The sequence below is a fragment of the Cervus canadensis genome, chromosome 29 (assembly GCF_019320065.1).
Source record: "Cervus canadensis isolate Bull #8, Minnesota chromosome 29, ASM1932006v1, whole genome shotgun sequence".
NCBI classification, from domain to species: domain Eukaryota; kingdom Metazoa; phylum Chordata; class Mammalia; order Artiodactyla; family Cervidae; genus Cervus; species Cervus canadensis.
This window is the reverse complement of record NC_057414.1, coordinates 6650023-6676908: the sequence shown is the minus strand read 5'-3', so window position 1 is coordinate 6676908 and position 26886 is coordinate 6650023. Positions and strand designations below refer to the sequence as shown.

General features: G+C 39.0%; 2 protein-coding genes across 4 annotated transcripts in view; one reads left to right on the top strand and one right to left on the bottom strand.

Moving 5' to 3' along the window:
• Window positions 1-67, bottom strand: part of LOC122430816 (prolylcarboxypeptidase) — an 80358-nt gene extending 80291 nt beyond the window's left edge. Inside the window, exon 1 of the mRNA XM_043451687.1 lies at window positions 10-67. The gene's annotated coding sequence lies outside the window, so the exon portion shown is untranslated. The remainder of the gene's footprint in view (window positions 1-9) is intronic.
• Window positions 67-26701, top strand: DDIAS (DNA damage induced apoptosis suppressor). 3 transcript variants are annotated; one of them, XM_043451685.1, is made up of 7 exons: window positions 67-201; window positions 312-439; window positions 5060-5159; window positions 5493-5621; window positions 10755-10916; window positions 11736-11853; window positions 26272-26701. In XM_043451685.1, the coding sequence occupies exons 4-7, from the start codon at window positions 5509-5511 to the stop codon at window positions 26386-26388; spliced, it is 510 nt and encodes a 169-aa protein (XP_043307620.1). In that variant the 5' UTR covers window positions 67-201; window positions 312-439; window positions 5060-5159; window positions 5493-5508; the 3' UTR covers window positions 26389-26701. The 3 variants fall into 3 exon arrangements, with proteins under 3 accessions (XP_043307620.1, XP_043307619.1, XP_043307618.1); XM_043451683.1 differs by lacking the exon at window positions 26272-26701 and adding an exon at window positions 13239-16300 and having other exon boundaries at window positions 72-201; XM_043451684.1 differs by lacking the exons at window positions 312-439; window positions 26272-26701 and adding an exon at window positions 13239-16300 and having other exon boundaries at window positions 68-201.
• Window positions 26702-26886: the final 185 nt, after the last annotated feature.

Here is a 26886-nt window from a genome sequence, read left to right as displayed (position 1 = left end):
AAAGCTCACAAGTTGTCGCGCTACATCTCCACCCTCGGCGGCGTCTTCTTCTGATTGGCTCTGAGGCCAGACAGTCATGGCGTCACTTCCGGCGGAAGGAGGCGCGGGAGATTCGATTGGAAGACACTCTCTTGCCGCTTGAGTCCTGGGGATCCGCGTCACTGAGCTTCGCCCGGGCAGGTTCCTGGTCTTCCGCCTCAGGTGAGGAGGTGCGGGAGGAGATTCTTGGGTAACAAGGGCCGGAGACTCCTAAGAAGACCCTTAAACGTCGTTCTGAGTCAGCCTCAGAGCATTCTACGTTGTTTTTTCAGGAGTCAGTCTCTTCCATAAAAGGGCGGTTATGAGAGTAGAAGAGTGAGAAGGTCAGTTCTTTTCATTTTAGACGGTGCTGTTGCAGTCAATCAGAGAGCGTTTGTGTGTGCCATCGACCTGGAAACGGGTAAGTGTCTGGAACCCGAAATACAGGGAGGAAAAAGGTGCTACTGCAATTTTTGAGGTGCTCGGAGGTTCGTACACAGCTGGCTGCTATGCCCAGTAGTATCTGCTGAAAAGGGATCTTTTCCAAACTGCTTTGATGACTCAGAGGGACAAGTGCTTCAACTGAGCAGGGTGTTCAAACCAGAAACAAGTTTTCTAGGTACCTTCCTTGTCTCTCACATCAAGCCATACCAACCTCTTGAATATCTCAATCCATACACTTCTCGCCAGTTTTACTTTGGTTCAGCACAACTGCTTCATAACTATGACTGTAGCCTCCCAGCTGGTTCTTTCAATTTCCTTACGTTCCAATCCAGTCTCCACGTTGCTAGGCAGATAAAGTACAAATCTGATCAGGGCACTCCCCATTAGAAACCTTTCCTTTGGTCGCCCCTTTTTGCCCTCAGGTTTAAATCTAAACTCCTTAACGTGGTTAACGGGGCCCTTCTTGTCTGGCCTTTGCCTAGTACTCCAACTTTGTTTTTCCATCTCTCCAGCCCTGTGCTCCAACCACATGGAATGTCCTTTTGAGTCCCTCAAATGCACCATTCTCCCTCACCTTCAGACTCCTTCTGAATCCCATTCCACCTAGTTCTTACTCATTCTTTTTTTTTTTTTTAATTTTAATCAGCCATAGAGTTACATGTATTCCCCATCCCGATCCCCCCTCCCACCTCCCTCCTTACTCATTCTTTAGGTCTCAATTTATGAAGCTTTCTAAATCAGGAAGCCTTTCGTCATCCTGCAAAATTGGGTCACAAAGCACCCAGTAGTTACTTACTCATTCTACAGATAGTTTTTAAGTGTCTCCCTCTGTGCCAAGAACTTCTAGGTATTAGGATCACAATGGTGAACAAGATGTGAGTTTCCTTCCTTTGTGTGTGTGTGTGTGTGTGTGTGTGAGATTCCTTCCTAATGGAAGTTAAACTTTTTATGTGTGGACTTAAAAAGAATGAAGTGGAATATATTTGAGTTAGGTTTGTCTGGGAAGGCCTCTGAGGAATTGACACTTAAATTGAGGCCTAGAAGATGAGAATGATCTAACTATGCAATAGAAGAAAGGAAGAAAATTCCAGAGTGAACAGGTTTTGTGAAGGCCTTAAAGCAGGAAAGAACTTAGCATCTTAATATTCAAGAAACTAAGAAAAGGCCAGTGTTGCTGGAATGTGTTCAGAAAGGACAGCTGCATGAGATGATTTTTTTCTATCTGTAACCCTGTCCCCTTCCCCATCTCTGGAACTTTACCTGTCTTAAGTGCAATGAACAAACTGTGCTTGATACTCACTAAGAGTTTCCTGAGTAGTATTTTTAAAATATTTTTCATCAGTATTTCTCCAAACAAAAGAGGTTTTGTCTGTTTTTTGTTTATTTCATTTTTTTTTTAATCTCCTGCCTTCCTCTCCCTTTTCCAGAATTTTCATTTTAATGTCAGAAGATCATTTCTCAGGGACTTGTTATGACTGCCTTTAGAAAGATTAGACAAAGTATGCACCCTTGGAGGGAGGCCATTAGACAGCTTTAATAAAGCAATTCAAAATAACTACCCTTTCCATAGCTGAGGAGTCTGTCCTATAATATATGAAATGGGAACTCTGAGAGCAACAGAATGACAAAGATTTTCTTGCAAAGCAAGAGCAGTTTGAGGAGGAATGAAGAAAGGGAGAGGAGTTAGTCACATCTTCTTTTCTGTGTGCCATTAGAAGTGTGGGCCAGTTTTTTTTTTTTTTTTTTCATTAAAAGGTGGCTGCTCAGAAATGATTTATTTTCATGGTGAATCCAAAGTGGCCAGTTTTTTAAAGGAGTGATTTCATCTTTTGGCCATAGTCTTAGACTGAGTCAGTCCCCCTGTTATATTTTCTCGTGGTATAATGTACTTTTCCTGTATAGAATTTTCCACCTATCTCTTACTAAGCTATAGATCTAGGGACCTTATCTATTTTGTTCATCACTTATATTATTCCCATCACCTGATATTTATCAACTGCACAATAAAAATTGATAAATAAGTAAGTATATTGAACTTGGACTTCCCAGGGGACACTAGTAGTAAAGAATCTGCCTGCTGATGTAGGAAACACAAGAGTCGCGGGTTCGATCCCTGGGTCTGGAAGATCTCCTGGAATAGGAAATGACAACCTGCTATGGTATCCTTGCCTGGAAAATTCCATGAACAGAAGCGCCTGGCAGGCTACGTCCATGGGGCCACAGAGTCAGGCGCAACTGAGCACATACTGAATTTATTAAATTGGAATATGGTTTGTTGACTGTGGTGGAACTGAAAACAATGTAATGCTGTATCACCGTCCTCCCCAATAAAATCAAGAAGAAAGATAAACCGCAGGTAGATACAACATATGGAATTGTTCCTAAGTCTGTGATCATGTTTTCCTAACTTTAGTATTTGCTCATTCCTCATGCTTCATTCAGTTGTCCATCAAACATGGGTTCAATACCTTAAGTCAGGTGCTAGAGAGAGACAAAACAAACTAGATGACAAGAATCATAAGGAAATGCTATGGAAACAGCAAAGGGAGTGACTAATAGTGACTGCCCAAAAGGATCTGATTTCATATTTGTCCACTGCCAATGGATGGAAAGTCTTTTTGCTATTTGCTGAGTTTACCAAGTGAAATGCAAATAATAAAAATACCTTAATGACCTTTTTCATTTCCGTTCTCAAATTTACCCATTGTTTTCTGAACATACTTATTTCTCCACTAGAGGGCAATAAACCCTTAAATAATAACAATTTAACCAATTTCTTGCCTTTAAAAATATAGCAATTAGTGCTTGCACAATTAATTTCGAAGTTAATTCCCAAATATTTCTGCTTATATATGTTTTTGATTTACTGGTGACTTGATAGACCAGGCCCCCATCCTCATGAAACTTTCAGACTAATGAGGGTAGAACTAACAGAAACAAGGGAGCATGTATCATCTGATATATACATTTTCATGATGGCATATTTCACAAGTGTGATTAGTACCATAAAGGAATAAAATGGATGATATGGAAACCAAGCAGAAGAGAGTATTTATTGAAATGAAAAGGGGCTCTCTACAGGGTAACATTAAAGATTTAATGATGAGGATGAGAGCCAACTATTTGAAGAACTAAGGGAAAAGCTTTATAGACAAAGAGAAAAGTAAGAACAGAAGCCTGAAAAGAGAAGTTATTTTGTGCATTTAAGGAGCAGAAAGAAGGCGGGCATGGCTTGAAGTGTAGTGATTAAAGAGGGCACGTGGGACAAGGTGAGGTCAAAGAGGTAGTGCTGGATGAGCTAAGGCCTTACAGGCATTGTGGAGAATTGAGGCTTCATTTCAAACTACAAGATTTTAAGCAGATAAAAGACCACATTTTCAGGAGGGAGTTTTGCCCTGTTTTATCTCCCCTAGCTCATATATGGGCTTCTATTGTGGCTCATGGTAAAGAATCTGCCTGCAATGCAGGAGACACAGGTTCAATCCCTGGGTCAGGAAGATTCTCTGGAGGAGGAAATGGCAACCCACTCCAGTATTCTCGCCTGAAGAATCCCATGGATAGAGGAGCCTGGCGGTCTACAGTCCATGGGGTTGCAGAGAGTCAGATATGACTGAACAATTAACACTTCACTTTTCAGCACATAGGTAGCTGTACCACCATATTAACACTCTACCCAAACTGGATTTTAGAGATGTTTGGAAAAGATGCCTTTGCTGACATACATTCCATCATTTGCTGCTTGTTAAGAAGGAACTTGACGTCAGTAGCACTAATAGTAGCAGTGTTCTCTGGCCTGCCTTTCCACTGTGTCACCTCCTCTGCCTCATCCTTAGAGATTGCCATGTGGCCTGAGGTGGCAGCCAAATCTAGGAATACGGATCTGCTTTTGGTAGAACCTTATTAGTCATGTAAGCCTAAGGGTACAAAAGCAAGGACTTCAACAAGAATTAAGCAAGGTGAAATGTCTTTGTTTTTTCTTTTTTTGTTTGTTTCCTATGCCCCCTTTAATAACATAAATCAGTGATTTAGGCAAATCCATTTGTCTATAATCTTTGTAAGTTTCCATCTTAACTGCCTTCGGGTGGCAAGATTTTATTTTCACAGAAATATTCTGATTGATAGACAGGATTAGTGTCACTTTAATATATCCATTCCAAAATCATACTTATAAATTTGTCATCATTCTCAGGATGAGCTATATGTAAAAGATTGTTTTATGATTTTTAAACTAATGACTTCCACTTTATCAAAATTTGCTGATGCCGGTCTCAGAATGTTTCATCCATTTTCAGAAATTGAAAGATTTTGCCATGTGTTTGCAAATGAAAATTTATTGATATAGCTTTATCTTGAACATCTGAAGAGATGTTTATTTCAGAGCATTTACATTATGCTATATATAAACTAATGAGTTTTAAAATTTTTGATAAACCAACATTTGAATTTTTAAAAAGAAAATATAAAAGAGGTGAATTGCTATTTTGTTGTTTTACTTCTCTGATGTGTTTTATACAAGGCTCATAAAGCACTTTGAACTCTTCTTTGATTTTTGTTTTTCTATTTGTACACTCTAAAATGTCTTTTTTTCCCTCTTCAGGTTGTATAAAAATGTACCCAGACCAAATACTAAAATCTAATGAAGTGTTTTTTCCCGATAAAAAGAACGGTTTCCCACCAATACAGGTTTAAACATTCATGTAAGTTCATTTATGTTCTTTCCTGTTAATGGTAGAAACAAGTTCTGTATAGCTCTTCTTAGAAAGATGTTGAAAGAAGTTAAATGATACCTTTCTTGAATTACCAGGGTAGAACGTTTATTCAAAAACCCAATATTTGCTTGAGCTACTCTGTTTTAAGTCTTACTTTCTTAACTATATAGAAAAAGAAAATTAGTTTTCCAATATACTGACACTTACTACAAAAAATATCTATTGACTTTGTAGTGAAGGTTAGGTGATTTTCCTAAGAAATGAGATATTCACATGCAGTTAAAGATTTGCCATTCATCCCAGGGCTACTTTGTTTTGCAGGCCACAGTGAGAACACATGAACAGAAGAAGAAAATTTCTTCTTGCCTCAGTTCTTGCTCTCCAGAATTCTAGTTTTATATATCCTTCATGTCAAAAGTGCTTTTCTCGGATAATCCTGGTCTCCAAAAGGTAAAAATAAAACCTGAAAGTGTGAGAAGGAAAATACAAGAATTTAACCAACCACAGAATATACAGTACCATAGTGTTCACTGTTGGGGGCGGGGGGCGTGAAATCCATGGATAAGTACACCCCTGCAGTTCAAATCTGTGTTGTTCAAGGGTCAGCTGTATAAAGTTAGTTTGGGGGGAACTTCCCTGGTGGTCCAGTGGTTAAGAATCTGCCTTCCAATGCAGGGGATGCGGGTTTGATCCCTGGTCAGGGAAGTAAGATCCCACATGCAGTGGGGCAACTAAGCCTGCACACTACAACTACTGAGCCTGCATGCCCTAGAGGCCTCACACCACTACTACAAAGAAGCCTGCTTGCTGCAGCTAAGAACTAACACAGCCAAATAAATCAATACTTAAACGAACCCTCAAAATCTTTTTTAAGTTTAGTCCTTCATTTGAGAAGATTATCATATATATGTGTGTGGTGTGTATGTGAATATGATAATTTCATATGAAGGAACAAACTTCAGTTCAGTCGCTCAGTCGTGTCCAACTCTTTGCGACCCCATGAATTGCAGCACCCCAGGCCTCCCTGTCCATCACCAATTCCCAGAATCTACTCAATTTCATGTCCATCAAGTCGGTGATGCCATCCAGCCATCTCATCCTCTGTCGTCCCCTTCTCCTCCAGCCCCCAATCCCTCCCAGCATCAGGGTCTTTTCAAATGAGTCAACTCTTCGCATGAGGTGGCCAAAGTATTGAGTTTCAGCTTCAGCATCAGTCCTTCCAGTGAACACCCAGGACTGATCTTTAGGATGGACTGGTTGGATCTCCTTGCAGTCCAAGGGACTCTCAAGAGTCTTCTCCAACACCACAGTCCAAAGGCATCAATTTTTCAGCACTCAGCCTTCTTCATAGTCCAACTCTCACATCCATACATGACCACTGGAAAAACCGTAGCCTTGACTAGACAGACCTTTGTTGGCAAAGTAATATCTCTGCTTTTTAATATGCTGTTTAGGTTGGTCGTAATTTTCCTTCCAAGGAGTAAGCGTCTTTTAATTTCATGGCTGCAATCACCATCTGCAGTGATTTTGGAGCCCAAAAAAATAAAGCCTGACACTGTTTCCACTGTTTCCCATTTATTTACCATGAAGTGATGGGACCAGATGCCATGATCTTAGTTTTCTGAATGTTGAGCATTAAGCCAACTTTTTCACTCTCCTCTTTGACTTTCATCAAGAGGCTTTTTAGTTCCTCTTCACTTTCTGCCATAAGGGTGGTGTCATCTGCATATCTGAGGTTATAGATATTTCTCCTGGCAATCTTGATTCCAACTTGTGCTTCCTCCATCCCAGTGTTTCTCATGATGTACTCTGCATAGAAGTTAAATAAGCAGGGTAACAATATATATCCTGACATACTCCTTTTCCTATTTGGAACAAGACTGTTGTTCCATTTCCAGTTCTAACTGTTGCTTCCTGACCTGCATATAAGTTTCTCAAGAGGCATGTCAGGTGGTCTGGTATTCCCATCTCTTGAAGAATTTTCCACAGTTTATTGTGATCCACACAGTCAAAGGCTTTGGCATAGTCAATAAAGCAGAAATAGATGTTTTTCTGGAATTCTCTTGCTTTTTCGATGATCCAGCGGATGTTGGCAATTTGATCTATGGTTCCTCTGCCTTTTCTAAAACCAGCTTGAACATCTGGAAGTTCACGGTTCATGTATTGCTGAAGCCTGTGTTGGAGAATTTTGAGCATTACTTTCCTAGCATGTGAGATGAGTGCAATTGTGCGGTAGTTTGAGCATTCTTTGGCATTGCCTTTCTTTGGGATTGGGATGAAAACTGACCTTTCCCAGTCCTGTGGCCACTGTTGAGTTTTCCAAATCTGCTGACATGTTGAGTGCAGCACCTTCACAGCATCATCTTTTAGGATTTGAAATAGCTCAGCTGGAATTCCATCACATCCACTAGCTTTGTTTGTAGTGATGCTTCCTAAGACCCACTTGACTTCACATTCCTGGATGTCTGCCTCAAGGTGAGTGATCACACCATCATGATTATCTGGGTTGTGAAGATCTTTTTTGTACAGTTCTTCTGTGTATTCTTGCCACCTCTTAATATCTTCTGCTTCTGTTAGGTCCATACCATTTCTGTCCTTTATTGAGCCCATTTTGCATGAAATGTTCCCTTGGTATCTCTAATTTTCTTGAAGAGATCTCTAGTCTTTCCTGTTCTATTGTTTTCCTCTGTTTCTTTGCATTGATCGCTGAGGAAGGCTCTCTTATCTCTCCTTGCTAAGTTCCAAAGAATTTGGAACTCCTTATTCAAATGGGTATATCTTTCCTTTTCTCCTTTGCTTTTCGCTTCTCTTTTCACAGCTATTTGTAAGGCCTCCTCAGACAGCCATTTTGCTTTTTTGCATTTCTTTTTCTTGGGGATGGTCTTGATCCCTGTCTCCTATACAATGTCACGAACTTCCGTCCATAGTTTATCAGGCACTCTTGTCTATCAGATCTAGTCCCTTAAATTTATTTCTCACTTCCGCTGTATAGTCATAAGGGATTTGATTTAGGTCGTACCTGAATGGTCTAGTGGTTTTGCCCACTTTCTTCACTTTAAGTCTGAATTTGGCAATAAGGAGTTCATGATCTGCATCACAATCAGCTCCTGGTCTTGTTTTTGCTGACTGTATAAAGCTTCTCCATCTTTGGCTGCAAAGGATATAATCAGTCAGTGTTGGCTATCTAGTGATGTCCATGTGTAGAGTCATCTCTTGTGTTGTTGGAAGAGGGTGTTTGCTATGACCAGTGCATTCTCTTGGCAAAACTATTAGCCTTTGCCCTGCTTCATTCTGTACTCCAAGGCCAAATGTGCCTGTTATTCCAGGTGTTTCTTGACTTCCTACTTTTGCATTCCAGTCCCCTATAATGAAAAGGACATCTTTTTGGGGTGTTAGTTCTAAAAGGTCTTGTAGGTCTTCATAGAACCATTCAACTTCCACTTCTTCAGCGTTACTGGTTGGGGCGTAGGTTTGGATTACCGTGATAATTGAATGGTTTGCCTTGGAAATGAACTGAGATCATTCTGTCATTTTTGAGATTCCATCCAAGTACTGCATTTCAGACTCTTTTGTTAACTATGATGGCCACTCCATTTCTTCTAAGGGATTTCTGCCCACAGTAGTAGATATAATGGTCATCTGAGTTAAATTCACCCATTCCAGTCCATCTTAGTTCACTGATTGCTAGAATGTCGATGTTCACTCTTGCATCTCCTGTTTGACCACTTCCAATTTGCCTTGATTCATGGACCTAACATTCCAGGTTCCTATGCAATATTGCTCTTTCCAGCATTGAGCCTTGCTTCTATCACCAGTCACATCCACAACTGGGTGTTGTGTTTGCTTTGGCTCCATCTCTTCATTCTTTCTGGAGTTATTTCTCCACTGATCTCTAGTAGCGTATTGGGCACCTACCGATCTGGGGAGTTCATCTTTCAGTGTCCTATCTTTTTGCCTTTTCATACTGTTCATGGGGTTCTCAAGGCAAGAATACTGAAGTGGTTTGCCGTTCCCTTCTCCAGTGGACCACATTCTGTCAGACCTCTCCACCATGACCCAACCGTGTTGGGTCGCCCCACATGGCATGGCTTAGTTTCATTGAGTTAGACAAGGCTGTGGTCCGTGTGATCAGATTGGCTAGTTGTCTGTGATTGTGGTTTCAGTCTGTCTGCCCTCTGATGCCTTCTTTCAGTACCTACCATCTTACTTGGGTTTCTCTTACCTTGGACGTGAAAACATTTGTAAATTGTAAAACACTGATGCATATTAATTCTAAGATTTGCTAAGAATTTTGCATTAGACTTGAATGCATTATTAATATATAATTTTTGAAGAAGTTCTAATATATGTTTAAAACATTTTAAACACTAATTTATTTCACTAGAGCTTGGTACTAGTAAGGTTTTATCACCCTGGTAAGTGGATTACCTTTACTTTATTCTATGACCAGAATACTACACAGACTCCAGCCAGTTTGGTTAAGATTATATGAATGGATTATCACCTCTCCATTATCATTGTGGATAAAAAAACAATTAGCACAGATGTAATGAGGGCGAATCAGTAACTTATATGAAGGATTAACCTTTGTTCAAAATAGTCACCTTATGAGTCATGGAATTTAGGCTCCCCCTAGTGGCTATCTGGAAGCAATCAAATTTATACAACTATGTTTTAACATTATTTTCTATTTGCACTTTTCCACTTTTTTTAAGCCAAATCATTAGGGACATGAAGAAAAAACATTCTAGGATTAACCATTACCACAGATGTTTTAAGGGTTCAGTTTGCTAAATTAAGAATGTTAAAGATGGATAGCAGAATTCCAAAATTATACAAACAACTAGTGCTCACTTCGGCAGCAAATAGTACAAAATAGTACAAACAACTAGAAAAGGGGGAAACATAAGCAGAAGTGGCAGTAAACCAATATTTAATTACAAGATAGAAGCAGATTAAACACATTAATTTGACAAGATCTGTACTAGATTCTTTAACATTCTTTTCTTATACTTTGCCTCATTTTATCCTTCTTCAATCCTGGATTTCACAGATGAGTAGGTTTAAGTTTAAAGATCTCAGCATGTATTCCAAGACCAGAGAGCTAGTACATTACAGTAGTGTTATACTTGACACACAGTATTTTCTTATAAGAAAGCCTTTGGTCATAATTGTAACACAAGTTAAACAAGATGTTTTATATCTAGTTTCTGTAATCTAATAAATTCTCAACATACTTCACTGAATTTTTTTAAAAGTTAAGTTATCTTTATCATAGAAAAATATGACTAGGAACTTTGTTTATAAATATTTAAAGATTACTCATTGTTCTTTTAACAGAAGATAGACATTAAATTTTAGGTCTTCTCTTGGTGTGGCATTTACTTCACTATATTTCGTTTGCCCCCACCAGTAAAAGTAACTTATAAATAGAGAAAATTCAAAAGAGGTTGATCTGAAATCATTTTAGAATGTAAGTTGTACATTTTGTACAGAAAATATTTTTAATCTTTACTTTGTCAGAATTATTTTACATCACAAAAAAAGTTAGTGAACATCTCTTTTTTCCCTGCACTTTTCCAGGTCTAATTGTCCAAAATGTGGCTCTGCTGGTGAAGCTGAAAATGCCATTTACAGATACAAGCTTTCCTTAAAAGTTGCAGAGTCAAACAAATTATTTGGCATTACTGTATTTGGAAGTTGCTTAGATGCATTTTTTGGTCTCACAGCCACTGGTTTGCACAGGTAAGAATATTTAAAGCATTCTTTTTCCTAGCCATGTACATCAAGTTTGAAGATATGTGTTTTTAAAATAATATGCATTTAGTAAAAAGATGATCACTTGACCTCAAATTATCAGTTCATTTAAAAAGATAAGAAAGAAAGAGAAAAACGTTTGTTTCCTGAATACATATTGTGGTGATGTAAAACCATGCTCCTTTTATTCAGACCAACTAAACTGTAATTAGAGTATTAAATTACAAAACTTTAATCCAAGTTAGCAAAATATAGATGAAGAAAGTAAAATCATTTCCAACTGAAGGATTATTCAAATCAAGTGGCTAAGGTCTCTTGAGGTGGAAGAAGCTATTTGAAGAAATATTTACATATCAAAAGTTGAAATTTTGTCATTTATTTCATTTGCATTGAAACTTCATCTGCATAATTGAACCTGTTAAGATGTTGTCCTGACAATGTAAGTGTATAGAGAGAGAGAGAAAATCTCTGTCCATCTCCTTGTAGCTGTGAGCAAACTGGTTTGAAGAAAGGAAAAGCCAAGGACCACAGCCAGGATTGCCAGCAATGAGGAAAGACTTCCTTCTGCATTGAGGAGAAGGGCTTAAGATCCCACCACTTCTCCCACTGCCACTTTTAGAATAATTGCTGGGCCTGATTACTAGACAGGCATCTACTTTATTCACACTTGATCAACTGCTTTTGTCTTTCTAGGCAATAGGAATCTAGAGGGAACAAAACACCTAGCTGTTAAAGTCACATTTCTTTTTTCTATATGTAACTCAAAAGTTTCATGCTTTCCCATTTTTTCTTTTCTTTTCAATTAAGGTACATTCAGGATCCCAGTGAAATTCCAGAAACTCTGGACAGTGATACAACTCAAAACCTATTAACTAAAGCAGTGGAAACTTGCTTTGTTGGACAAAACTTCATTTTTGGAGTGACGGTAATTGAGACTAGTTTTGTTCTTAGTATTATGCTAATATTTCCATTGTAATGAAACTATTTTAATTTTCTAAGTAGCTTTTAGGAGTCATAAACATGAGGGCCTGTAGAAACCCTTTGAACTACATAAAAATAGGCTATAGGTGATCCTTTAAAACATTATGTATATGACAAGATCTTCTTTCAAAAGCTAGAAGAGCCCTGTTGAAAGGCTTTCAGAGCTTTAGAAATCTAAATTTATTATATATTCACAAGTGCTAGATATTTTGTTTTGATATTTGGTATTTACTGTACTCTCTAACGGAGAAGGCAATGGCACCCCACTCCAGTACTCTTGCATGGAAAATCCCATGGATGGAGGAGCCTGGTAGGCTGCGGTCCATGGGGTCGCTAAGAGTCGGACACGACTGAGCGACTTCACTTTCAGTTTTCACTTTCACACATTGGAGAAGGAAATGGCAACCCACTCCAGTGTTCTTGCCTGGAGAATCCCAGGGATGGGGGAGCCTGATGGGCTGCCGTCTGTGGGATCACACAGAGTCAGACATGACTGAAGTGACTTAGCAGCAGCAGCAGTAGTCTCTAAATTCGGTTTAGATTCTATAGTAAAACTTTAATCAACTCTTATCTACAAAAAGGAGGGAAGTAACATTGAAAGCAAAGTAACTGAGTACTGATAACTCTAAGAATAGGTTAGGAAGGATGGTCTTAAATGTAAAAGTGACTGTAGAAAAAGTCTAAAGAATGTGCTGACTCTTAAGGAATAATCATTTTCTGTCTCTTGTATGCTAACGGGAGCAAATAAATATTTTGCCTGTATTGCAATCAGGGTTTTAAAAAAGGGAACAGAGCACTTCACAGCTGAACAGTGAGAAAACCCAAAGGGAAGTTGAAACTAGGAGCTACAGAGGTTTTCTTTGTTAAAATCTTAGATGCCTTTTTTTCTCCTTTTTTTTTAACAATATGAGAACATTCCTTTAAACATTCAAAGTTTATGTAAGTTAGTGAGAAATGTAATAGTAACTACCATTTATTGAGCAACTACTATTTGCTAAGTACCACAATTTTTTGTGTGTTATTGCTAATACAATAATCCTGCCTTTTTATCCTTATTTTATAAATGAAAGAACTGAGGCTCCTAATAACTTATCCAAAGTCCCCAGATTAGGAAATGTTCGAAACAGAATTTGAAGACAAGTCTCTTTACTCCAAGGTTTACTTTCCCATAATTACAATTCCCTATATAACCCTATCATGCTAGAGGAATTGAGATTATGGGTGTGGGAGTTATAGCTACATCTGTTTTAACCTTTTATATCCCTGTTTCATGTTTAAGTCAAAGGGAAAAAAATTATTCTCATTTAAATTCATTTACTTCTTTCACAGAATTTTGAAAATCAGCATGGAAAAGGTTCAGGTTCCAGTAACTTCTCAGAGCAGTGCTCAGACCACAAGAGAGTAGTTAAAGCACTCGTAGCTTGCCAGATCATTCCACCAGACCCAAGTGTTGTAGGCTTCACTGTCATTGACTATTTCCGTCGGCTTTTGCAGCTTTCTGCTGTCAGGAAAGTTCACTGTGGCTCCCAGACACCTAATAGCCACTTACTTGCTTTAGAAAATTCGAATAGCGATCTCAGCAGCTTATGTGGCCCTAACAGCAGTTCTTATTGTTTTGAGCCCCATGGCAAAGATTATTTTTCAGGATTCTGGCAGCTATCCCTACAACTGACTTCTGTTGTTTCACAACTAACAGATGATGATTTTTCAGTTTTGGAACAAAGCGAGGCCAATGGTACTCTTCACCAGAACAGAAAGTGCATCTCCTCTGCAGAGGCCACTGGTTCCAATAGCTGCCTTGATACCATTCAGGGTTCATGGAGCCTTGTTTCACATATGGACAAAAAGAGCTCAGCACAAAAGTTAGATGAAGAACTTGGCCTACAGGCTAATCAGCCAAGTGCAGTTCATAGCAATCATCGTGAAACTGGAGTTCCTGGCTCTAATTTATTCCCTATGAAAGTACAGGAGCCATTTGAACCAAGGAATACAAAATCCTTGCACAGTGCTGTAGAAGTTAAAAATATTTATTCTCAGCATGAGATAACATGTCACCAGAATCAGGAGGTAGATACGCCCCCTAGCTTTCAGCAGAGATGTATGTGTTATCCATCTTCATCACTCAGACTTGAGGAAATAGCCAGTAGTTCCCAGGACTGTGACCTCGAGATCTGGGATGACCTGCCACTCTCTGAAAGCCTAAACAAATTTCTGGTAGCTATCGAAAGTGAAATCGCTGTAAACCAGACAGATGCCAGTAGCAGGAAATGTCATCTAGATAATGACATCAGTAAACTACATGTGGACTACAGCAGGTTATCATTGACCCCACAAAGAACCCCTGGAGCCTTGCATACACCACCTATAGCCTTAAGGTCACCACCAGCAACAGTCAAAGCAAACTCCAGCAGAGATAACTTCCTTTCCAGCCATGAAGCAAATCCAAGTCCTAGCATTCATAAGGAATCACAGCCTGAGAACACAGCAGAGGCTTTCTCTTTTAGTGGTAATAAAAGAGACATTTCTGAACATTCTCTACCAAATGTTCATTTGTCAGCTCTGTTTCCATCTTCAAAAGGCTCAGGCACAACAGTTGCTCTTAAGTCTACAAGAATTCTACCACATGAGACTGAAATTTCATGCAAGCACAATACTTCAGAAGCTGACCATTCTTGTCTCAGCAGCAAATATAATGGATGTGGAGAAAAATCACTTTCAGAAATGAGTGAAAAGTTAAAAACTTTGCGTTCTAGGAGGTATAATGTTGTTTCCAACTTTCCCAGCTTAGAAAATAAACAATACTGTAGGCGGCCAAAGAGTCAGGACAACAGTTTGACAATTTGCAGGAAACTCACATATCCTTTAGAAACTCTTCACAGTACTCCAAATAGAAGTATGACTACATTGAGAGAAATGCTTTATGAACACACTGGTAATAACCTAACACAGAACTGTTCTACTGGTCATGAAGGCAACTACAATGCTTCTGTGGATCTCTTTGATGATAAAGAGGTGGACATTGTAACAGAAATGACTAAAAGGTCACAGGATATTTTATTACAGTGGGGTAAGTCTTTGGCAGAAAGTCATCATACAGAATCTGATTTTTCACTGAGATCACTTTCTGAAAACTCCAGCCAGTCATTACAAAAATTATCCTTGCAAAACACATCTGCCTCTCTCTATCCAAGAACCTGTCCCTCTCCACCTCATTTTCAGTCAGATTCAGAATATGATTTTGAATATAGCAAAGACTTTGTTCCGTGTTCACAGTCAACTCCAGTTATTGGATTCCACCAAAGTAGGATTCATGGGATGAAAGGAGCTTTCCAAAAATTACCTGCCTTTAATTTGGACCTTGATGCCAACTATAAAAAAACAAGGATTTCCTCTGCAAATGACGCACAGCAATCCACCCCTATCTGTCCACAAAATATAAAGACACCCGGCCAGAAATCCAGAAGCCCTACTGTATCTGGTATTACACCACCAGAGGTCTCCAACAACCATCCTGTCACTGAATGCCTTGAAACTGATGCTGACGAATGGGTCCCTCCTACCATACAAAAAGTATTTCCTTCAGAAGTGCTTGGATTCCAGGCCATGGGTCTAAAGAAATGCCATGCTGCTTATAATTCTCCTGATCAAAATGAGTTACCAAGAAAAAAACTGAAATATGTCAAGCAAAGAACTGGTAAATGCTTAATTAAGAAGAAGTTAAATCTAAAGAATATGCTTACAGCAGCAGTTATAAAACAGAAAACTCCTGACTGTAACAATATAAGGTCACGCTGGATTTTTAAAGAGTCAGTTTTGGGACGTGGTTCTTGTGCAGAAGTCAAATGTTGCCTTCCATTTTCAGAAAATTGGTCACCTTCAGCACCTGAAACTAAAAGTGCTTGGTCTCCTGAATTGTTCTCACAAAATTTCACCTAAACCCAATTTCTGAGCTTTTAAAGGTACATCTCTTTGGAAACTCTGCCTCCAATGTCATGGAAAGCATTCTTACCATTTTGAAGACTTGAAGCAAATAGAAAAGAGGTGCTATTATGCCTATAAACGAGGGGAAGCCATTGTCTTTCCCAGCATTTTATCCAGAATGCTCTGATTTCAGATAATTTGGCACTTTATCTTGTATTGTTGATTGTACTTAAGTAATACTGTTAATTTTGCTTGTTAAAAATATTTGTTAAAATCACACATATATGCAGAAATAAAGCTTTTGCAGACCAAAACTTAGTCTTTCTTAGTTGTTCAACTTAGATCAGAAAATGCCTGCCAACTACTGTTGGGTTTGTGATACAAAGCTACAAGATCACTGATCTCAAAAGATTTTAGTCTACTAGGTAAGACAGAAATATAATAGATAATTTCAATACAATACAATAAACACAATAATGGAACTTTTTAATGGATATTACATTTATGTTGCTCTGGGAGCATGGTAGATAATCAGTTAACCCAGCAGCATCTGTGGGATTTGAATCAGAAGAAGGGTCAATAAAGACTGAATTAAATGTGAAACTGTCACTATTTGATTTAGTCTGTATTTGTTGAATCCTTTGGAGGAGCCTGCTAGGCTATACAGTCCTTGGGATTACAAAGTCACACACAACTGAGCGACTTCACTTTACTACATGCCAGGCACTACGCTAGGTGCTGGGGACTCAAAAATGAAAGTCAAGGCCCTTTACCTCAAGAAGCTCATGGTCTAGAAGAATAAACAAGCAATTAGTATCAATGAGTTCTATGATAGGAAGATAAAGGGCTAATAATGAGCAGAAATGAGGAATAGTTTCTAGACATTCAGGTCCTTAGCATCATGTCGCCTGTGCCCTGTGAAGGTCTGTTGTGCACAAGTTTTCTCTAGTGGCTGAGCAGGGGCTGCTCTTCATTGAGGTGCAGTGGCTGCTCATTGCAGAGCACAGGCTCTGGATGCACAGGCTTCAGTAGTTGTGGCACATGAGCTTAGTTGCTCCGTGGTATTTGAAATCTTCCCAGACCAGGGACCAAAACCTCGCCCTCTGCACTGGCAGGCGAATTCTTATCCCCTGTACCACCAGGGAAGTCCATGCACCCCATAAAAATTTTCTGTGTCTCCGGTCAGCTGCTTTTGCCATTCCCCACAGCAGCTACTCCAAATCTTCACTCTCTCCATACCACCGACCAGCCTACTCTCCTTGCCTCATACTTCATGGAGATCACCTGGTATTCCCTTACCTTCTCACACCCATCCTTAGCGACTTGTCTCTATCTCCTCACCCAATACTTTTATCCTGTAATCTCAGAAAATAACGACCACCACCTCCTGTCTTTCTGTTTGGGCTGTTGCCATTATACCCATCTTCAATATTATCTAATGTTTAGCCCATATTTAAGCTTTTTTACTTGCCCCTGCATTGTCTTGTAATTGTTGTTGAAGTTTACCGAGGATTTCTTTTTTTTTTTTTCCATTTATTTTTATTAGTTGGAGGCTAATTACTTTACAATATTGTAAAGTATTGTGGGTTTTGCCATACATTGACATGAATCAGCCATGGATTTACATGTATTCCCCATCCTGATCCCCCCCCGACCTCCCTCCCCACCCGATCCCTCTGGGTCTTCCCAGTGCACCAGCCCATGCATCCAACCTGGGCACCAGCCGAGGATTTCTTTAAAATGACTCCACGGTTTTCGGTTATGTCTCGTCTCATTTTCTAGAACATAATTAGATTTAGGGTTTTGACGGAGATATTTCATAGGTTTATGTTGTGCCTTTCATGTTGTATTACATTAGGATACACAATGTCAAGTGGTCCCACTATTAGTGATGTCAGATAATAAGATGGCTTGCTTAAGATGTTGCCCACCAGATCTCTATTGTTCAGGTACTTTTTTTTAAGAGTAAAGAGTCAGAGGACTTCCCTGGTGGTCCAGTGGTTAAGAATCTGCCTTCCAGTGGAGGGAACGCAGGTTTGATCCCTGGTCAGGGAACTAGACTTCCACATGCCATGGGGCAACTAAGCCCAAGCATGCTGTGAAGACTCGGCACAGCCAAAAGAAAAAGAGTAGAGTCAGTATTAGAGAATTCCCTGGAAGTCCAGTGGTTAGGATTCTGCACTTTCACTCTGAGAACCTGAGGTTCAGTCCCTGCTTGGGGAACTAAGATCCCACAAGTCACACAGCATGGCCAAAAAAAAAAAAAAAGTTACAGTTGTCTACCAGTTGTGTTAAATGAATCTTTTTCCCACTCTCCATCAGTATTTACTCAAGAATTTTTTTTTTCCATTTATTTTTATTAGTTGGAGGCTAATTACAATATTGTAGTGGTTTTTGCCCTACATTGACATGAATGATATGCAGTCAATTTCACTCATTATTCTTTTTGATGCTCCATGTAATAGTTGCTCCTGCATTTCTGTCTACTATTGTTTATATTGTTTATAGCTAGTCTTGACCCCCAAAAAATAGTCACTGTCAAATTTCACGTCACTCACTGCTCAACCTACTGAAATTCTCTCCCCACCAGTCGCAGGGACAGGGAGCCTGGTGGGCTGCCGTCTATGGGGTCACACAGTCAGACACAACTGAAGCAACTTAGCAGCGGCAGCCCCACCTCCAGTGGCTATGGTGTTGGTAGTTTTCTAACCCTCTAGTCCAAGGGATTTGTCATTCCATGTTCTATTTGATCTCTTTGCACTCTATTTCCAAGATAACATTGTTGCGGTTTCTGGTTTCTCCTAGACTCTAATCAGGCATGCCTGCAGGGTTTTTTGTTTTGTTTTTTACGGGGATTTTATAAACAATTTGATTTTTAAATGTACTATAAAACCCATGGTCCCATATAAGGTAGAGTGGTTTGTCGGCAAATATTTAGAATAATGGATAAGGAAAAGGTGTATGTTTATTGCCCAGTCAGTGATGTGAAGGGTCTTTCTAGTATATAGGACAAAGATATAGTCTCTTCATGTTCTTTATTATCAAATGTGCCATTCCTGGCTAATTTCATATCTCCCACTGTGATTAGAGTAGTAACGCAGTTACTATTGTACTGAACTATATACATCTTAGCTCTACAGTTCCCTAATATCATTTATTTAATGCTGGTTACATCTTTACTCATGATGGTGCATCCATTGTGCCGTTATGAGTACTGGCTTCCAGTAACAAAGATTATTACTCTGTTTCATCGATAATTAACAAAAATGCAAGTCTTACCCAGAGAATGCAGGAAAATGTGAATAATAAGTCATTTCCTAGCCACTGGACTTTTCTAACATAAACATAGAATACGCATTCTAACCATGTCTTCTCTTGAACTTTTTAGGCTATAGTTATTGCATTCCTAAACTGTGATCTCTTAGCCACACCCAGGAGGAATAATCCAGAGGTACACGGGTGAAGCGAGAAGAGTGGTTTCATTTGTGCAAGGAATGTCCATTTCTCCATCAGTAAGGCTTAAGCCCAAGCCTAGAGAACAAAATGTCACCGTCAGTGGGAAATGAGAGGACACTGATTGGAAGAGCCAGTTGTCATAGCAGAGCAACAGTCTTGAAAGGCTGCAGATAAGATGGCCTGTCCTGACCCACGGTGCAGAACCTACAGAGAGGGGAGAGCGATCTCCCTGGTGCTAGTGATGGGAGGCGGACAGAGTTAAGAACAATGTCCCCAACCTCACAAATCTGGGGTCTGTAGACCAGAGACAGTACAAGAGTTGGAAAACACAGACCAATGGGAGCCAAAGCACAGGCCCACACAACTCAATTTCAAGGTTAAAGTCCTGTTTCATTGCTATTAATGCTTTTTTCCCTAAAATCTAATTATTAATGTACTACATTAGTTTTGTCTTTGTTCATATTTGTGAGAGGTGGGTGTTTTGTTTTAAAACTTTCTGTATCTTTATGTCTTAGAAATGAGTTGGGTTTTCTTTTATTGTCCAGTTTGACAATCTTTGTCCTCTACCTGGAACATTTCCTTTCTTTTGATGGTTTGGTAGCCCAAAACCCTGAATTCTTCCTGTGTCCAATATGAGAGTCACCTAAAAGCACCATTCTGGCAGCTCAGTCTCATATTATCGTGTGAAAGAAATATTGCTTCAGCCAGTAGAAATGTTCCACTCCAGACCCAAGGGACTAGGGTAGGGTCCTTTCTTACTTAGGTCTTAGAAGTACTGCCTGATCATCCCCTTATATCATGCTTGACTCCTTCCGTATTTGCCTACCTTTTAAAAGATGATGGCCTTAGTGTTCTATTATTGGCCCTTCTACTCTTTGGTTGAATTTTTCCACTCATCTACAGTTACCACTCATAAGCTGTTGAATTCGAAGTCTTACCTTTTATCTAGACTTTCTTCTGAGGCCAAACTTGTATGTTAGTGTTATCATTTGACTCAAAATGTTTTATAATTTCCATGAGTTCTTGGACCTATGGATTTTTTTTTTTACAAATGTGTTTTTTTCCGACTGTCTTCTTTATCTGTGTCTAATCTACTTTTCTACCTAATCCATTGAGTTTTTCTTTCAAAAATTATATATTTTCTAAAAGCTGGATTTTCAAATTTACTGTATCACATCTTCCTTTTTCTCTAGACATTTTTAACTTTGCCTGCTACTGCTTTGAACACAATAAGCATAGTTGTTTTATATTCTGTTTGACAGTCTGAATAAAGTCTTCATAGATCCCCACTTGGAGAAGGCAATGGCAACCCACTTAAGTACTCGTGCCTGGAAAATCCCATGGACAGAGGAGCCTGGTGGGCTGCAGTCCATGAGGTCGCTAAGAGTTGGACACGACTGAGCGACTTCACTTTCACTTTTCACTTTCATGCATTGGAGAAGGAAATGGCAACCCACTCCAGTGTTCTTGCCTGGAGAATCCCAGGGACAGGGGAGCCTGGTGGGCTATTTATGCGGTCGCACAGAGCGACATGACTGAAGCGACTTAGCAGCAGCAGCAGCAGATCCCCACTGTCATATTTGTCTTCTCCTGGTTCTCACTCATAATGCCATGTTTCCTTGAGGCCTAGTTTAGCTGGAGCTACCTGTTTTCTTTGGGAAATTATTTATGCGACTTCTGAGGCCTAAAAAAGTATTTTCTGGGAAGGGTTTTCCATTTGCTTCTGACAATGCCTGGAATCTACCAATATAAAACAACTTGGACAGCAAGGAGATCAAACCAATCAATCCTAAAGAAAATCAACCCTGAATATTCATCTTAAGGACTGGTGCTGAAGCTCCAATGCTTGGACCACCTGATGCTACGGAAGACTAAGGGCAAGAGGAGAAGAGGGCAGCAGAGGATGAGACAGTTAGATTACATTGCTTACTCAAAGGACATGAGTTTGAGCAAACTCTGGGAGATAATGAAGGACAGGGAAGCCTGACATGCTGCAGTCCATGGGGTCTCAAAGAGTCAGACATGACTTAGCAATTGAGTAACAACAACAGTAAAACAACTTTAAGTTCATAGTTGAAGGGTTTTTATTTTTTAATTTGTTGTATTAAAGTATAGTTGACTTATAATATTGTGTTAATTTCCACTGTGAGGGTATTTTAGATCCACCAAATGAGCTAAATTTGGGTTACTAAATCATATAGGAGTCAGATTATGATTATACCTTCTTTGAGACTGTTTCCTTCCTCCACTGCTGAGAGTTTATATATAATTCCTCTCACATGAAGACCTTCTAAGGTCCTGCTTTAATGGACAATTCCTAATCCTATTATATTCCTTACCATAAGCAAGTTATCTTCTGTCACCCATGTCCCACATAACAAAATTGAGTTAAGATTGTCCCCTAAGCATATTGTTTTATGGATAAATTATTTATGAACATATTACAACATGTGACCTTCCGTGAGTTATCATTTAGTAATAAAAGTCCCAGGGTTTTTACTCTTTTTTAGATGATTTTTAAAAACCACCCTCAAAGTTGCAACTACCTTTATTAGTCTGTTAAGACAGTTATTTCATTTCTAAATATTGGATTTCATCAATTCTTAGCATTTTCAACCTGGAAGGGACCATGGAAAACATCTGAATTAGTGGTTCTCATCCATGGGCTTCTCCTTTAAATTACTTGGGACCAAAAAAGAAAAAAAAAAATCACTTGGGACCTTTTAAAATTATATTGATGCCTAGATCCCATCCCAGACCAGATTTATCGATATTTGTGAGGGTAAATCTTACATGTCAGTAGTTTTCTCAAACTCTCTAGGTGATTCTAATGTGAAACCAAGGTTAAAAAGCATTGATCTAAACCTCAGATACAAAGATGCTAAAAGTCTTCCCAAAATGCACATTTACACAAAGTTGAGGTTAGTATGTGAGGGAGCCTAACTCTTAACTCCCAGACTCTATTACCCCATTCTGCCTCCTTTATTATTGAATGTCAAATAAAGACAGGCAATAACATTTCTTTTAATTCAAGAATTCATACAACAAACATCAATTGTTTTCTGTGTACTCTCCCTTGATGATAGAATGATTCAATAAAAAAACACTCTGGAAACTTAAGGTTGGAGAGAAAGCTGATGGAAAACTTTAAGGATTATCTAGTTAGCATTTGTCCTTTAAAGTCACTGCCTATTCTGGACCCTCTACCCAAGGTGCAACAAAATTTTTTGTTTATAATTTCATACGAGGGTGGGGAGAGACTGTCTCCTATTAAAACTGATATGCTTAATTATTTTCTAATAATGAGAACTTCATCATTGACTGTTTTTGCTTTTTCTTGTAAGGAATCCAAAACCAAACATTATGCTCAATTTTAGGCACTGCACTGGGCCTTATGGTTTTCTCCCTCCTTTTAAGTAATCTGAATTTTATTTCTATTTTTATTAACATTATGGCATAGTGTCCTTTATTATAAAAATGCCTTATATTAGTTTGAAAGGAAGTGAACTAAATTTTTACACAAATAAAAACCTATTTCAATTTCAACTCATTGAGATTGCTACCATTTAATGAATAAAATATGTGTAAAGTGCTGTTTTTTTACCCCCCAAAGTGTTTTACCAAGGAAACATAAAATATAGACCCCTAAATTTATCTAGAGAAATTTAGATATGTGGTTTTTTCAATCAGGATTATTCATTTTCTCAATTTTTTTGATAATTATCAAATATGAAAGTCATGGGTTGCCAGTTCCTTCTCCAGGGAATCTTCCTGGACCAGGGATCAAACCCACTTCTGCTTGGTAGGGGGATTCTTTACCACTGAGCCATCAGGCAAGCCCTTATGCATAGGTACCAGAATCTAATGTGATGTTGTAGCCAACCAGAGTTTTCTTTTGGCTGCTGATCTTTAAAAGAGTCAATATCCATTTTTTGATAATCATAACTTATTTGTTAGGTCCTATCATTCATTAAGGAAGCTCAGTTGGTAAATAATCTGCCTGAAATGCAGAAAGACCCCAGTTCGATTCCTGGGTCGGGAAGATCCTCTGGAGAAGGGATAGGCTACCCACTCCAGTATTCTTGGGCTTCCCTTGTGGCTCAGCTGGTAGAGAATCCACCCACAATGCAGGAGACCGGGGTTCGATTCCTGGGTTGGGAAGAGACCCATGGAATCATGGACTATACAGTCCATGGGATTGCAAAGAGTCGGACACCACTGAGTGGCTTTCGCTTTCACTATCATTCATTAAAAGTATTCAGCAAATTTTGTGTTGAGTTCTAGAAAGTACCTACCACTGCACTAGGTTTAAGAAAACTGCCATCAAGAAGCTCACACTCTAATAGATGATGTCACATATATTACACCATTTAAACTTCTTTCAACCCTGTGAAATAGGTAGAAGTCTGACATTTGAGGTTGGAGAGGTAGTCTACTGTACTAAACAGCTCAAACTTTATCCTACAGAGTATAGAGTCACTACACAGACTTAAGGAAAGTTTTCTGGAGAAGGAAATGGCAACCCACTCCAGTGTTCTTGCCTGGAGAATCCCAGGGACAGGGGAGCCCGGTGGGCTGCCATCTATGGGGTCGCACAGAGTCGGACACGACTGAAGCGACTTAGCAGCAGCAGCATCTTCATAGCCTTTTCTTTCTTATTTGTAAAACAGAAATAATACCTCTTAAAGCTACTGTGACAATAACTGTGGGACATAGTTCCTGCCTTCAAATTCAGTGTTCTTTCCACACCACCTGCCAGTACTAGACTTTTCCGTTTGCTTTCACCTACCCCTTTATTCTTTGGATACCATTTCGAATTAGTATCTGCTCTTCTGTGGCTATAATTCCTTTACCCAGTTTCAATTTCTCACCTCCACCGTGGCTTTTTCCCATCTTTCTCTCCCTGTTAAAACTCAATCCTTTTCTGACCCCTTGCTTTGGCCTTGCAACCTAAAGTATTTTTTGGAAAGATGCCTAATCACTGATACATTGCTGATGGCAATGTAATTGGTATGAATTCTGTGGAAGATGATTTGGCATTATCTATGAAAATTCTAGAGGCAGCATTTCCACTTCTAGAAAGTTATCCCACAAATATATTCATATATAAGGAAATATTAAAGATTTTCCATATAACATTGTTTTTAATAGTAAAATAGTGAAACAAATAACTATCAACATTTATAAGTGGTTTTGTATGTGTAGAATATTACTGGAAGGATACAAAAAAAAAACAGTGAAGAAAAACAGTTTTAGGGACTTCCATGGTGGTCCAGTGGTTAAGAATCAGCCTTCCAACGCACAGGACAGGGTTCCATCCCAGGTTAGGGAGCTAAGACCCCACGTGCCTCAGGGCAACTACGCCCTCAATCTGCACCTCACAGCCATGTGATCTGGAGCCCACAGGCTGCAGCAGAAGATCCTGCATGTCGCAACTAAGACCCAACACAGCCAAAACTAAAATATTTAAATATGCATTTTTAAAATACCAAAATGCATCTATATGTAAAAAATAAATAATTTTTAAAAGCTTTAAAGGTCAGAATATGGTATGATATATCTGTATATACACATGTATATATATGTATATATATCTATATGTGTGTGTGTGTGTATTTCATGAGTATAATAATATTTTAAACCTCAGGTGCCTTCAAATAATGATAGAGAACCAATTCATTATCTTTAAAACTGATAAAAACAAAGAGAAAGAATTAGACATTTATCTTAATTTTCTTATACGAACTGTACCAGTGGAGAACCAAATAGATGTGGGGAAGTTCTCCTTATAAAGACTCCAATTATTACATTTCATAAATGATAGAAATAGAATATCACCATTTTGCAACCACTGAAGAATAATGGATGTACTCATTGAGCATCAATGACTGCTAATATTCCAAAAAGAAATAGGAGTACCTGTCTGTTTACTAGATGACTTGTTGCTTGATTCATGAATCATTCCATAAAGCCAATTAGGTCTTCAAAAAACAAAACAAAACAAGATATTATATGCTTCCTAATGAAAGAATATATGATTTCCTTTCATCTTGCCAGAGGGATTGAACCTGAATCGAATCTTGCTTCTGTATCTACCAGTCAGTTTGTGAAATATACAACTGACAAAAGACCATGTGGACCTACATCAATAAAAATGAAATCAGCAAAATCCAGACGAGGAAACTGCACATCAAATAATGCATGCTCTTCAACAGATGATTTTAAGGAACTGGAGATAGAAGGGGAGCCTATAAATCATTTTAAAAGCTCATGAAAATTTTTTCTTTAATGGGCAAGACCAAACTCCAGGGCTTTGAGATGCACACTTATGTGCATCACTTGATTACTATGAAAGTCAAGATAGCAGTTTCTCTGAGGTGGAGAGGAGATTCTGGAATTGTTGGCAAAGTTCTATTCTTGACTCAAATATAAAGGTGTTTACCTTCAACAGTTTATTAAATGATACACTTATATTCCTTCATTCATGTTTTAGTTTATATTTTTAAATGTTTCAAAACTAACTGAAAAAAAATGTAAATAGGTGCATTGTAATGAGGGAAACAAAAGGCACTGACAATGTAGCGCTTCTCTCTGGGCCTGTCCTCTTGGGCATTTTACATATTTTGTCATTTACAGAAGTCAAATAATTCACTCAAGGCCAAGGCCACATTGCTAGTGGCAGAGCCAAAGCTCTGATTTTTCCAGTGCGCTGTGCTGCCTGTGGGGGCTTAGATGGAACGCTGCGTGAGTCCTCATCTCTTCGGCCAGGCATTTCTCTCTGAGACACTTTCTGCCTTCCTGTTGACCAATGGCTGCAGCCACTTGAATAATTTAAGGTCGAAGGTAGATGAAGTATTCTGCAGTATTTTTACCTGGTCTATTACTTGCACTTTCAGCCTAAAGTAGTTTGTGATATGATAAGAGAAAATTGTCTCCAGGGAAAGAAATTAACCCATCTATAAAAATCTTGCCTTTTCCCTAACAGGATTCAGTGTGTTTCCTGCAGTTCCCTTTAGGTGCCAAGCGGAAGTGGATGACCACTTGGCCTATATCTCCTCTTGTCACAGATCCTTCACTGGCTGAAGAATTTTCTGCTGACTAACTAGAGGCACCAGCTCTGCCAGAAACAAGTGTTCGTCCATCTCTTGCCTGCCTTGAGTGGGAAATGATAACTCGTGGCATTACAAAACCCTGGGTTGACCAGTGGTTTTTTCATCTGTGTACAGAAACCATGAGGGCTTGGAGTGTGGGTTGATAGACACAATAGGGCCTAAAAGAGCTATATATACCAGCGATTGGTGGCAAAATGGTAAAGAATCCGCCTGTCAATGCAGGAGACAAAAGAGACGTGGGCTCAATCCCTGGGTGGGGAAGATCCCTTAGAGTAGGACGTGACAATCTGCTCCAGTATTCTTGCCTGGAAAATTCTATGGTCAGAGAAGCCTGGTAGGCTACGGTCCATAGGGTCTCAAAGAGTCAGATACGACTGAGCGACTGAGCGACTGAGCGACTGAGCACAGCACAGCACGTTGATTGTGACTCCAACAATTATAAAGTCAACCAAACAAAAGCATCTTGAAAACATGTTATCCAAGTGGCT